General features: G+C 52.1%; 1 protein-coding gene across 3 annotated transcripts; it reads right to left on the bottom strand.

The window, feature by feature from the left end:
* Positions 1-65: 65 nt before the first annotated feature.
* Positions 66-14,427, bottom strand: SLC68A1 (solute carrier family 68 member 1). Of its 3 annotated transcripts, none has more exons than XM_075504649.1 (9): positions 14,338-14,427; positions 7,732-8,000; positions 7,185-7,264; positions 5,935-6,384; positions 4,907-5,024; positions 3,802-3,898; positions 2,883-3,054; positions 2,114-2,307; positions 66-1,903 (listed from the first exon to the last, which is right to left on the bottom strand). In XM_075504649.1, the coding sequence occupies exons 2-9, from the start codon at positions 7,894-7,896 to the stop codon at positions 1,650-1,652; spliced, it is 1,530 nt and encodes a 509-aa protein (XP_075360764.1). In that variant the 5' UTR covers positions 7,897-8,000; positions 14,338-14,427; the 3' UTR covers positions 66-1,649. The 3 variants fall into 3 exon arrangements, with proteins under 3 accessions (XP_075360764.1, XP_075360765.1, XP_075360767.1); XM_075504650.1 differs by having other exon boundaries at positions 14,331-14,351; XM_075504652.1 differs by having other exon boundaries at positions 1,807-1,929.
* Positions 14,428-14,731: the final 304 nt, after the last annotated feature.

Raw genomic sequence — 14,731 nt, forward strand, 5'->3', positions numbered from 1 at the left:
TGTGGCACTGCATGAACCCAGCCAGGTTAGAGCCACCTGCTAAAAAAAAAAAAATCACCAAGCACTACAGAAAAGATCATCTTTAATTTATGAAATGAAGAATCATTCTCAAACTGTGTTAGAAGTCACACAAATAACTTATGATTGAACCATCAAGAGCTACAGAAGCCTCGCAGCAGGAACGTCTTGGTCCAAGACAGAAGGCAGCCGTGTCCTGAGGCAAGATGGCAGGTTTGTGGGCTGAGACCCCAGAGGGACCCTGGCACTAAACAAAGAACAGCACAGCCCTAAGCACACAACCGCTTTCACATGCTGCCTGCGCAGCCCCTCTGCCTGCAGGCATGCACAGGGCAGAGCTCTGCTTTGGCACATCTCTTCTGCCTGCCCCCAAACACAGCGCAGGGATTGAGGAGATGCTCCCTCACCTCAGGGATCCCTTGGGTGACTACCTGCCCCATCTGCTCCCAGCCAGAACCAGGGAGGCCAAACCACCTGCTCTCCTCCTTGGGTCCATGGCTCAGCAGCCAGATGAGATGATCAAACTCTGGGGCACTGCTTCAAGCAGAGAGGAGCTGAGGTGTCTATCTCTCCCCACAGAGGTAAAATCTCAACCCTGTGACTGCCCAGCATTGTGTCAGGCAGGCTCCAAAGAGGAATCAAAGGCACAAAAGCAAGACCTGGTGTCTCCTCCAGGCTGTGCTCTCCCCCTGCAAGAGGGGCAGGCGCCAGGCTGCCTCACTGGGTCACCTGGGCCAGCCCTGGACAGGGAGGCACTTCCATCTGCTGGGTTAGGGGTTGGTTCCCTGACCTGGGCCCCACAGCCCCAGCCAGCATGGGAGGGGGCTCACGGCACAGCTGTGTGACAGTGCTGACTGGAAGGGGCTGTGGAGGGGAGAGGGGGATAAACACAGGCAATGGGATGCCAGAGATGTTCCCACTCAAGGATCTGAGCCTTTCCCAGCCCAGCAACAACCCCCTCTGCAAGGCCATGAAGGAGGGAGTCTCACCATAAAATGAGCACAGCCAGCAGACTGGGGCTGTGCAGGATATTGCCCTGGGAACAAGAAACACTTAAGAGTAGATTTGGTCCAAGAACTGCAGCACTGTATGTGGGAGGGGTTGTACCAGCTACTGGGAAAGGCCTTCAGGATCCTCTCATCCCTGCTCCTGCTGTCCTGCAACCATCCTCTCGGTCACTTGGTCCCTCAGGAGCCTCTCACTCCACTCCCCAAAGCTGCAGGGCTCTAGCAAGGAAGGACTACCCTGTGCAGTCTCCTCCTCTTCAGCCAGAGAGGCTGTGGTTCCCCAGGGCCATGCCCAGGGTAGAGGACTGCACTGGGGCTGTGTCTGTCTCTAGCACACACTGCAACCCAGCACCTCCCTGCTGGGATGAGCAGCCCTCCGCTCCCTGGGGCAGGTTAGGAGAAAATGTTCTTGCTCCTGTGGCCAAGCAATCTATCCCAGGCCCCTCACACACTGAACTTCTCTGCCTTCCCCAGCGACCACCTCCTGGAATGAGTAAACATTGGCATTACAGCATTTCACAGTTGAACTGTAAACATCGGGGTTTCTCAGCCCGCAATCCCTGCGCTTAGCCTGCAGTCCTGCACCAGCCTGGAACCAGAAACACCCCAGGGGCTCAGGCACCCCTAGATCATTTTGACCTCTGGTGCTTGGCCTTGCGTCAGGCTTTGGCGCTGAGCCTTCACCATCTGCAGACGCTTCCCATGCAAGCTGAACTGAGACCAGCTGAGGAGCTGCAGCAGCGCACATGTGATGGGTACGAAGACGAGGAGGTAAAAGCAGCCCTGGCGAAGAGTTGGCTCCAAGGCTGCGGCAGACTCCAGCTTTGGCTGGGCACTCACCACATTGCTCAAGGGGTTGCGCTGGAAGATGTCATAGCCTGGCGTCAGAGAAGAGTTTGTGAGACTGGGGACAGTGGGGATGGACCCTTGTCCATTCTGAGTGACTGGCCTTGGAGATGCAGAGACCAGGCACAGCTTAGCAACTGCGAGCCCTCTGCACCCACCCAGGGCTCAGGACATGCTGGAAGACACTGAACTCGCAGGTCTGCCATCTCCTGCCCCACTGCTTTCCCCGGGAGCATCCTTACCTGTGTACGCACAGAGCAGCCAGGTGCCGATCAGAGGGGCGAAGGTCTGGCCCGGCTTGGTGACCAGAGCCACCATCCCAAAGAGCAGCGCTGAGGCTGCCTGCTTCCTACGGTTCAGGACTAGATCCTCATCCACCAAGTCGGTGACCACCAGGTTGAGCAACTTACAGGTCCCTTCTGTGAACACCCGGTTGCTGCAGAACAACAGGCAAAGCACTGAATAGGGGCACCAAGAAACGACAGGAGTAGGTGAGAGATCAGAGAAAATGGAAAGAAGGATGAGAAAGGTTCCCCAACACTTAAAATAAGAATTTCAGAAGGCTACAGGAGGGGAACACTGCTAGTAATAAGCCTTGTGTACCCTGCAGGGATGCCTTGGATCAATCCTGACCTGCCACACAGACAGGCCTGGGGACAGGACATTCTGGGCCAGTGGCTAACAGGCAGCTGCAGCACATGCTGAGGGCTATGGCTGCAGAGGAGAGGAGCTCAGCTCAGCAGCTGGGAGAGGCTGCTGCAGGCTGCCACCAGCCCTGCCAGGTCTCTGTCCTCCTGAACATCGCTGCCTCCCTCACTCTGCTGCAGGCACAGCCAGTGGATTCTGCTGTGACCCATCCCAAGCTCGGGTGCCATCTGAGCTGGTAGCCACATGGCTTCTGTGTGACCCTGGCTACTGCTACCTGCCTCCCACTCCTCTCCATAAATCAGAGACAAGTCATTTCCCCTCCCAGGTGGCAGAGAGCAGGGGAAGCGAGTGTTGCCTGCCTACCTGGCAATGAAGATGCAGAGCAGGTACACCTGATCAGGTCCTGCCAGGAGCATGACAATGCTGAGAGCCAGCTTCAGCAAGAAGAGTCCTCGCACCACAGCGTAAACCCCACAGCGGCGGCAGAGGGACAGGAAGTAGAGGTTGTTGAGATGGGGGACAATGTAGGAAACACCTGAGCAGAGACAGAGGCACAAATAGCTTGAGGGAGTTTCAGTATCCACCATGCCCCCAGGACCGATACCGAGGGAGGGGACAAGGCTGGCTATCGCCAGCAGGGCTGTAGGACACAAAGTACAGAATAGCCCCCATGCACATAGAGAAGGCTGCAGCAGATTTACTCAGTGGCTTTGTGGCACAGCACACACTCTTCCTACAGAGGGAGGCCTTCTTCCATCAACCTCATGGCCAGGAAGGAAGAAAAGACTTCCCAGTGTCACGTAGGGGCTGGGACTCAGCCTTGGAGCAGAAGAGAGGGACAGGGCAGCGTGACCAGACCTGGCCCACACAGAACCCTCCTAGGGTAACTCTAGGACCAGTGCCCACAGCTCTGTGACAGCCTGGAAATGGTCCATACGCCACAGAGACAGGGATTAAATTCAGGGCTGTGTTCCCCGCTGCATCCTGGGGACACTATCTACAGCCACTAATGCTCAGGCCAACAACTCCATGGTGTCTAGGCCTACGTCCAGCACATTGGGCTCGTCACCAGTAGAAAAGGCTCCAAGTTACTTCTCTTGTGCCCAGGAAGGATGACTTGGAGGTCCCAGGTAAGCATGTGGGGTGCGAGCATGTGTGAATCTTACAGCCCAGAGACCAGCGTGTGAGCACACCTCTCCCCAGATGGAGTTTGGGAAGAGCAAATCCAGACTCAGGCCAGGTCCTAACCCGGCTGCTCCCTCCAGTCCCACCTGAGACTCACCGAGCAGGAAGGATCCAGTAGACACAGAGATCTGGTCTGACAGCAGGTGCTCCAGGAACAGAGGGAAGAAGTTGCTGTTAAAGTGGCAGTGAAAAACCTGTGAAGGCAGCACGCAGACAAGCTGGTCAGCAGGAACAGCAGTAAGAGAACAGAAAAAGCTAACAGCCCTCTGGGCTCTGTTATCCTAGGAGCCCTATGCCAAAGGACCATGCAGGATGGGCCTGGAGTACTTCAGCAGAGCAAGAGCTTGGCTGTGGAGTTTACGACACTGTAGGCTGAGACTGCAAAGCTGCAACACCAGCAGCCATGCCCGCTGCATGCCTGGGGTCAGTACCGCTTCCCAGCTGCCAAGACATTGCTTGCAGGGCACCTGCTCAGCACGCAGCGCTGCAGGGGCAGGCAGGGCAAGGAGGTGACAACAGTGACCGTAAGGGTTTAGGGGAGACAGTGGCATGGCAGGAGGGAGGTGGCAGGTGTCAGAAGGACAAGGATAAGGTGGCAGCGAGGCTCGAACACAAAGATGCAAAGAAGCATCAAGAGCCTGCCTGAGGGGAACTGAGGGATCCCCAGAGAAATGGGAGCTGTGATTGCAGCACACGAGGAAAGCTGGGCAGGCTGCCCGCATTTGGTAGTAATCACTGAAGAGGATGAAGAACAGAAATGGCAAAAGCCAGCTGGGAGGCAGATCCAGCCAGACAGTGAGAAGAGTGCTGTGAGCCTCAGGAAAGCAGGAGGAGAAGGAGACTGTGCTGACAGCCACGCCAGCAAACTGCACTCCTGAACTCGCCCCCGCCATGAGCCAGGCCTCATGCTTCTGCACCACAGATGGGGCTGCACAGAGCTCAGCCAGCCCCTGTAATCCAGCCTACACTGCGGAGAGAGGAAGGAGCACCCCACAGCTTGCTCAGGAAGTATCCTTGGGTCACAAGCAGGGAGAGTGGCTACCAGCTGCTGAATCAGCCAGCATGTGCAGGAGGCTCCAAGAGCAAGTGGGTGCTGGAAACACCTCTGCCCTTCCTGGGGAACTCACATACTGCTGAATCACCATCTCAAACAGCCAGAGCCAGTGCTCATCCTCTGAATCACATGTCGCTGCTGCGCCTACCTGGACAAGATTCATGCAGACAAACCAGAGGAAGTTGCGATGCCGGGAGAGCTGCTGGAGATACTCTGCCAGGGTGATCCTCTTCTCCTGGGGGACAGAGAGTTTCTCAATGTACAGCCTAAAGGGAGAGGAGGGGGAAAAAAAAAGCAACTGTGAATCCCTCACACCAAGCAGGGGAGAGCCCCCAGCTCGCTCTGTGTAGATGCAGAGCTGACTCTCCTCAGCTCCCATCCCAGTCTTCCCTCTCCCTGGACCAAATCAAAACAACCACGTTTGCTTATTGCTAACAAGAACCACAGGCAACAGGTTTCCTATAGAACATTTGTCTTCTAAACCCAAAATTCAGATTTCTGTCCATAAAAGCATTCTCCTCTTATTAGCCATTCCACTATGCATACGCTCCTCTTCCAGATCCCTGCAGTTAGCTCACCTGGCAGATCTCATCAGGATCTGTTGTGTTAGTACAGCATAACACTGGCAGCTCATAACAAGAGCCAAGTGAGGCAGCCCAAGGAAAAGCCAGAGAGCTGAACGGGGAAAACCAGCTGCGTCGTGGCCCACCAACAGCCCAGCCACTATCAGGTAGCTAAAGCGAGCAAAAGGGTAAGAGACATTCACTTGTCCAACTCCATAGGAATGGGCAGCAAGGTGGTCTCATGCTCAAGCAGGAATGCTTTAATGATAAGCTGCTTCTGACATTTTGCCACTCACAGGCCTCACTGGGTGCTCTAGATATTAACTCATTTCATGTTCCAAACACTGGATGGCCATACAGCAGGTCAGGCCTCTGCCTCCAGTTTGGGCCAGGGGTGTCACGAAATAGTTTTGTCCTATTTTCAGAGGGCATTAGAAGCCAGTGTGACAGAGGTGATTCTGAAAACTGTATCAACAAACAAGAACCAGAGATGATTAATAAAAATTTGCCTCGTCCTGGATCTTCCCGCACATTTAGTTTGCTGCAGTGCATAAAAGGACTCTACAGATCTATGCCAGGCCTTTGCTCCTGCCACAGAATTGGTGACACTTACTCCTTTAGGGTTGATTCTTGGTCCCATTTCACTTTCCCATCAGCCTCAAACCGCTGGCGGAGGAGCTGTGTGGACAGGGTAAAACCAACGATGGAGCAGAGGGCCAGCACGACGCAAAATATGCGAAAGGAAAAGAAGTTCTCTTTGTTCCACACTGCGTAGGACATGAAGACAGAGAGGGAGCCTATGGCACTGAAGAGGGAACAGTAGAAGTTGAGGCTAGTCCTGTCTTTTGCTGAAACAGCCAGGTCTGCGAGCAAGGCATTGTGATGGAGGTCGACCATGGTGAGAAAGCTGTCGTACATGCAAAGGCAAAGAAGGAACTGCAAACCAGGATGAGCCCAGGCAACCCAGAAAGCCAGGAAAGAGATGGCAAAGAGGGGGCCATTGTGGCTTAGCGCTCTGAGCCTCTTCAGAACTACTTCCGGGGAGGAAATCTCTGCTCCTGGCCTGCAAGAGAAGACAAAAACTTTAGACACCTGGACAAAACCCTGCATGCCTCCCTCTCCAAGGAATTTGTGTAAGCGCCCTAGACATAAATACAGCTTTTTCTCATGCAACAAGCACCCACATCGGATACCTTCTCAGCTAATATGTGAATACACTGAAAATAGGGGTTTAAGAAGGCCAAAAAGCATGAAGGAAAGGGACTTTTTTTCTCCAGAGCAAGCCCCTCCCTGATAGTGCTGTACTGTCTGCACTTTGCACAATGTAAATTATTTCAATGAGCACTTAAAGTTTTTACTAGTTACAGGAAGCCACACCATAATTGTCATTAAAAGCTTGACATAAATACATGAGAAATGCTAATGGCCAACAGCAATCCACAATCCAGGGAGTCTGGAAACAAAGGGTCTGAGGCATGCCAGGTGGAAATAATTGTCCTTTCCCCCCTTGTGTCTCCCAAACCATGTACAGACACTCTCTAACACCCCACTAAGAGGCTTGCTCATATAGCAGGGGCTTGAGATTTTAGATGCCCGTATTTTAGGTTCTGTACCACTCATGCGATTGTTAAGGGTTAGGGTCACGTCTACCTGATAGGTGTTTGACTTCCTCTATACAGCCAGGTACTGAAATAACATGCAAAGAGCACTGAACTTCAAAGATCCCAGGAAAAGGAGGTATTTAAGAGTTCCATGCCCCAGAAACCTTTCCCACGCTATCATTTTAAAGCTGCCAATTTCACTTCATCTCCCCTAGAGACTAAACAACTTCCAAGCCTCTGCTGGAAGTAGAGCTTAACTTACTGCTGTGTGCTAAGGAACACCCGGTCGCTCAGCCAGCCAAACAGAGGGTCATTGAGGCTATTCCAGATCAGAAACACTGTCTAGGAAAGAAAACAGGACAGTGAAACAAACCACAGGACAGCTCCTGCAAAGACTCAGTTCTGTTACTGAAGCAAGCAGCGCTGAACTGGCACGGTGAACAACCAGCAGGAACCGTCCCAGCGCACCTTCCCTGCCCCATCACCACTGTACGATTCCTCTGCCTGGGGCAACTGCCAGATTAACAGAGTGAGGCCAGTGGTTTTCCCTGCTTGTGAAACACCCGAGGTCCCCACAGGAAAGGCAGCCTTAAGACCAAAGTCTCCGAGTTTTCTATCCCAGCTTGTTCTCTGTTTATGTAAGTGGGGAAAACTGAAAAGCCCAAGCTAGCACTCGGAAGGCTCTCTTGCTCCCTCTCCAAAGGGGAACCCTGCTATTACAACTAACGCTCTTCACACTTCTAGCAAGGAGCAGTCTTGATTTCAGAATTTCTTACTTAAGAGGGCAGAAATCCATGGAAAAGACTAACCTCTCCTATCCAAAAGGACAATTTATCAATCTTGTAAACAGAGACAAAGGTGTCCACGTAGTACAGGAGGAATACGTTGTGCAAAATGGAAACAAACAGCGACAGGGACCCGTAGATCACTGCGGTGGGCAAATGAAAGAGACAAGCCAACAGTCGCAACCCCATGTTGGTGTAGTCAGTGTTCAGCTCCCTCGATCACCTCCATTTCAGATGGGATGTCTTCTCCCAACACCTGCTACATATTTGTTGGGGCCAATCCATTGTTGCTCCTACAGGAGAGGGGAAAAAAAATTAAAAAATGAAACCAGATTCAATTTCTTAGATGAACTAAAAGTTGAATCAAATTAATTGGTAAATCTTTGCCAGCAGAGATCAGAATTCATATTGCTTTGAGGATCTGTTCAAAACTGGATTGGAGGGGATTTAAGAGACTAAAAGCTGTCTGCTGCACTAAAGCTGTTTCATTAAGCTGAGGCCAGGCTGCAGGCTCCCGGGGGTACAACTGTCTCCTCCTGAGCAGGCTGCCCCATCCTTTACCCTGTAATGTTCTTTGTTATCCAGCAAGTAGCCGATTAGCTCTTTCTAGCTCTTTAAAGGCAAGGTCACAGGAGGAATCAAGCTAGACAGCTGCAAACAACAAAGCAGCCTTCAGAAAACACACCTAGTCACTGACCTTTTTAGGTACCGGTGTAAATTTTTAGCCAAATAAAAATGACAACAGCTGTGATGTAATCTCACACGTGCACACTGCTTTCCCCCAGCAGTCACAGCTGACTGCACCTGGGCTGGCTTAGACAGGAGTTATTTACAGCAAGCAGCATTGCTGCTTTGTGGCGTGAAAAAGACACGAGCAGAACATGACAGCATGCAGCAGACACACTGCCATCAGGCGATAAAGGCAACCAAGAGTTGCTTAGCAGCTGTCCAGCTTGCCTTGGGATGGCCTGAATTTTAGGATCGGTGTCTGAAATAAAGATGCTTTGGCTGGACAGCAATATATATGGAAATAAAACAAGTGGAAACAGCAACCTTATACCAGAACAAGTCACTGTATGTTCACAAGGGGCTGAGGTGTGAGGGGAGGAGGACTCACATCAGCATGGACGGGAGGTGGGATTGTTGTCCTCCCATGATGTACTCTCGTGCTTTTCAGACTAAGCCCCTTCTCACACCCAAGTTCCTACGGACCAAAGGGAAAAACACAAGGCACCTCTTCAGAGGCGCTCATGTATCTGGTAAGTTGTTAAGGGTTCTTAAATCAGTGTAAGTCAGCTTCTCCAGCTCGTGCCATCCTAAGAAGCTCTATTCACAGCGTACACATGACAGGTGACGACAGGGTCGCTATCTTAATGCTGTCACAAGCAAGATAAAGGGCTGGAAGTCACTCCCGTTTCAGCCCTCCAGGGTCCGCACTCACCCAACTCAGATGCGTCGTGGGGACAACTTTACAACGCAGGATAAGAATGAGCACATCAGAAACGGGAAACTACGCACCAAGCCAGCCTTCTTGGGCTTGCAACATCAGCTGCAGCAAGTCCAAGCAGAAGATCAAGGGGAAGAATAAATGGCTGGGTATGAACCCTGATGAAACTCCAGTCCCATTCAGCATTTCCCAGAAGCCATGAGTCTGACCACTTCTAGGCAAGATTAGAAAAACAAAAATAACCTCCGTTCTGCCTAGCCCAAGGAATTCCTCATAACTAGCTCAGAAGGAGCAGGAACAGCATTTGTTCCAATCAATTACATCACTAGATTGAAACTGCACATCGGCTCCACTCCCAGCCAAAGTACTAGACCTCAACTGCAGAGCCCTCGTGGAGCAGAGCCACCATCCTGCATCCCCTCCATGCCAAAACCCACGGCCAGATTAAAAGGAAGACACTGCTTGGAGGGGAATTCAGCCAGACAACGAACTTTTATAGGTGTAATTGAAGACAGACAAGTCTCAAGGGGAAATTGCATTTTGTGTGGTCATGAAATGAAAAGGAATCAAGAATTTGTGATGTGTAAAAATAACGGTTAAGAAGAAGGGAGAGCTAAGCCAGCTGACCCACCAATGACTCCTGTGTCTCTCACCAAGAGCCTTCTGCGGAGGCCTGGCTCAAGGGCAGATGAAGCCACCAGAGTGCTGGGCACCCTCATGAACAGGACGGAGAACAAGCAGACAGCATAATTTTGCACCGTATGAAACCTCAGTGAATCCAGACCTTGACCACTGCGTGCACATCTAATCTCACTACAAAATTCCTGAGACACAGAGATGAGGGAGATCAAAGAAGGGCAACTAAAGTGATCAAGGGACTGAGGCAGCTGCTTGCAGAGAAAAGACTAAACAGCTGGACTCCAGGCAGAGAGGAAAGGCTGAAGGGGGACACAATCAAGGTTTACAGAGTCCCACACGCAGTGGATAAAGCGAAGGTGGAACTTTGTGTGCCAGGACACAAGAACTGGGAGCACTCACTGTAACTAGCAGGAAATCAATTTAAAGCACATGAAAATACTGCTTTACCTGGCAGGTAGCAAACATCTGACATTTGCTGCCAAAGGAGGTTGCAGAGATGGGCGGCAGGTTCAAAGGATTAGACAAGTTCATGGAAAACAGCTGTACACAAACAGCTACTGAAGGGAACAGGCAGGGAAATCCGCTCTAGCATCCCTAATCCCAGGGCTGCGCATGCTGGGGGTGGACAGGTGGAAAGGCACACAGACAGCAGCCAGGCTCACGTGCTCTTCACCTAAACAGCATCTCCTGCTATCGCCATGGGGCACAGTATGGGGCTAGACAGACCAACGGTCTGACCTGCTAGGGCTATTCTTAACCTGGACCTGACTTTGCTACCCAATGCCTGTTTGAAAGCAAAGCCTGCTCTAGGCTTGGTCCTTAGCGCTGCACTTTACCTGTGTACCCATCCAAATGATACTTCAATAAGCACATGTTGCACAAACCACAGCTGCTGAAGTTTTCAGACACCTCATTTTGTCATTTATATGCTACAGCGCTGTTTAAAGAAGGTGAAGTTTCACTTCCTCTCCCTCATCACTCCCTCACAGATGCACAACCCCTCCAGCCAGCTGACATTTGTAAGTGATTTCACTTTGCTGGGATAGCTGTTAGGTAATTTTTTATTTTCCCTCCCCATCTGCAAATGTGCAGATGAAAAGAAAGAAATCATAGTTGTCCGTAAAAAGTAGATTTTGCTTCTACATCCAAAGCACTGTGTTATTTAAGCTTGCCACATTGGTATTTTCATAACCTTTTCCTTGGGATGGAGAATTACTCATGGAATATGTCAGAACTTTTCAACATTAGGCTTTAAGTAGTAATGGGAAGAGGAGCCGCAGGAGGGAATAGCTATCATTCATTCATGCTGAACTTCTAACGCACAGTCATAAAGCAACAAGCTTGTAAAGTAGAAAGCAACTAGCCTTTATTTCAGAAACTTCCACCTCTGCATCTGACATCTGGCATTGCTCCTGCCAGTGACGTCTGCAGATCTTATCTTTTTGAGAAGGATGTTTGAATACTGGCTACCAGGAAAGCATTACTTTTGTTTGACAGTCCTCACATACGGCAGCTGGAAACACACCACAGTTTGGGGCTCGCACATCTGCTCTAACTTCCTAGCCAGCTCACAGCTGGATTCACAAGCCATTGTGTCCCATGGCGATTCAGCAACCCTTTGGTCTTACAACAAGACTGAGCTCCAGCCTTCCACAGCTGAAGCTGGTTGTACTGAGTTGGCAGCAGAGCCATTTACATGAATCTTGGCCTAACCCAGTCTTTTAAGCAGGGCCAGATGATTCCTATATGCTGAAGCTGCCACTCAGGAACCTGAAATAGTCATCTGCAGACCTGACTGCAGTAACAGGATGACTCTCCATTCTCCACTATATGGGTAAAGCAGGCTGGAATATCCCAAATAATACTTCAGGATATGTCTGTGCTTGCTCCAGCCGTCACTACGCTGCCTTTACTGCATACTCTGGATTTTGGGTGGCTTACTAGCTAAAGCAGAGGGCCAGAAAAACATACCAGTTCTGTGTCTCTGCATCTGCTACACAATAAATCCACCAGCTGGATAAGCCACCCAAGAGGGGACCCTATTTCTAGACATTCCTCACAGCCAGACAGGACTGGGCTGCTGGTGGTCTGGCCCCATCCACAGGGAAGCCAGGCTGGAGCTGCACCCATGAAAGAGCTGCTGCCCTGTGACCTGTCCCAGCATAGCACCTGCTGCTGGGCACATCAATTCCTCACAGACCCCATAAGTGACAGTCTCAGACAGAGGAAACAGTCATGGATGTCTTAATCTGGTCAGGCTTATCCATCAGTGACAAATCCATTTTGTAAGCATGGACCAGGTTCTGCACACTCCTTCCCAGCCCGCGCATGGTACCACAGGAGGCCTCCAAAGCACAGACACCTCTGTGGGTCTTCACCCCATGGAGCTACTCAGATTCTGGCAGGACTCTGTTCAGTAAGAAGGGAAATCCCTCCATGGAGCTATTTCACCCAATGAAACTGAGACAGCTTTTACTTAAACCAAAAAAAGTCTCAAAATCTTATTCCTATTCAGACAACACACTCCACAAAATTTAGGCTCCTCTGACCAAACATTGATCCCATGCACCCTCTTAGAGGCAGATATATCTCCAAGACTCTCAATTTCTCCACCGTACTACTTCTGAAATCCTAATGCCACATTTCCTCAGATAATCCACTTGCTAACAGAGAGTCTCGAAGGAATGCCAAACACAGTCCCATGTGAAACATTAACCAACTTCCCAACAGCAGATCCCAGCAGCCTTGTATCTGAACAGTAAAGCAATGAAGCCTTTGAAAACCTGATACCACCTGGGTCAGGCAAGGAAACGTGTCACTTTGAAGAGGCTATGAGGGCATTTCTCAGTACTGTTTACCAATTCAACAGTCACAGATACCTCCATATCATGAGAGGTTTGGTAACACCCTTCTTATTGCAGGCAATCATGTGCTTCCATCAGATGCTTCCCTCACTCCTGTAGAGTTCATACACGTAAACAGGACTACCACACAGATGACATCATCTTGAACCAGCTGGTAGTTTCTGTGGAGCTGTGTTCCAGCAGAGCAATCTTGTTAAATCAGATCTCATTCCCTAATGAGATTACAAGGTTCGTTAATAGAGGTAACCAGGTAGATCTCATAGTCTTGGAATCTGGTAAGGCATTTAACTTAACAGCACACTGCATCCCTTTTCTAAACAATTCATTGTTTTACAGTGTAAGGAAAATATATTAGATTAAGAACTGGTTTCCCATGATGTTACCATCAGCGTTAAGTGCTAATCCTGTAGTGGACTCCCACAGCACTGGTATGGGGACCACTGCCAGGTAACTCTGGCCTCAAATTACAGATTTGGAAGTAAATATGAAACCCTTACTGAAAACAATGCCTAAGAGTGGAATCACAGAAGCTAGAAGAGGGGATTACTATACAGATTAAGCCTGTTCTTGTTAAGACTTAACAGAAAGCACAAGGTGCGAAGTCCTTTTTACTGCTCTGCCCAAGCAGCAGCAACTGGGAGTTTCTGCTACGCTATCTCCATCTTCTTGCTACCATCTTCTCTGCTACGCTATCTTCCACTTTTTACCTATGCAAACCTTTCAAAGCCGCAGTCACCCCTTAACCTCCCAGCTTCCGCCACCAGCCACATGCCACTAACCAAAGGACTAAAGGAAGCCCAACTGCTGAGGCCACAGGAGAGCTCTGTGGCATTTAGGCCAAAAAAACACAGCACTTGGTCACCAACTAACGTAGTTGATGTCCCACATGTGGGAAAGGAACATGGGGAGCCAGGCAACGCCTGTGAAGTGAGGCTGGAGACACGGACGCCATTTCTTTGGCCACCGAGAAGACAAGCCCAAGCAGCGGTGCCACCACCAGCACCCCATCTGCAAGGTCCCCCCTGCTGAGGGGAGGCCTAGCAGCCCAGGGAGGGGACGTGGTGGCCGGGCAGGGGCATGCCCGTCGTTTTGTGTGGGCTCCCCCTCAGGCTCCATGGCGGTGGAGGGCCCGTCTGGGGTCGTGTGGCGCAGCGAGGTGAGGGGAAGGTGCGAGAGGGACACGGCATCCAGAGCCCTGCTCCACACCTCCAGGTAGGGTGGACTCCCCGCACCGCCTGCCCCCCAGCAGGGGACGGGGCAATGCCGGGGCCACCTCGCCTTGCCGGGACCCTGCGAGAGGGTGGGAACGAGACCCCGGCCGGCTCCAGAGCGGGGGACAGACAGACAGAGGCCCCTGCCCACGGGCACTGACAGCAGGGAGGGAGGGCACCCCCAGACCCACATGGAACCGTCCAGAGTAACGGGGGCAGGCACACGCTGGGGCCCTACCAATGCAGGGCGGGGGGGAACCCCCTACACCATACGGGCGGCCCCACTGCGGTGGGGGGAATCCACCCCACCCGGACTGCCCCACTGCATGGGGGTGCGGGAGTGGCTGCCTCCCCCACCCCGTCCGGACAGCCCCACTGTCAGGCGGGGAGACAAACCCAGGCCGGCACTGGGGTGGGGGAGGCACCGCGCCGCACCCCTCCCCACAGCCGTCCCCTCAGCACCTCCTACCTGCGTCCGTTACCGGCGCTGCCCCCGCCGTTCCGCCGCCGAACCCAACGTCCGCGCATGCGCGCCTAGCGGCCTCCCGACCCCGCCCCGCGCCTGGCTCCGGCCCGAGGCCATCTTGCGTCCTGGCAAGTGAAGCCGCCCCCTCCCGGCCGCCATCTCGTGTGAGGTCACCTCGCCGGGAAGTGGCCGAAAGCCGCGCCGCCTCATTTGCATTAGCCCCGCCCCCCAGCGAGGAGGAGCCGCAGCAGGGAGGGGCTCCCCCAGGCCTTTCTAGCCAGAGCAGGCCGGCTCCTCTATGATCCATCCGGCTCCCGAGGCGCTTGTCGCCAGGGCAACGTTACCGGCCCGGGGCACCCGGCGGCGTAAGCGCCGTGCGCGGCTCCTGGGCCGGGCC

The sequence above is a fragment of the Mycteria americana genome, chromosome 6 (assembly GCF_035582795.1).
Source record: "Mycteria americana isolate JAX WOST 10 ecotype Jacksonville Zoo and Gardens chromosome 6, USCA_MyAme_1.0, whole genome shotgun sequence".
Lineage (NCBI taxonomy): Eukaryota > Metazoa > Chordata > Aves > Ciconiiformes > Ciconiidae > Mycteria > Mycteria americana.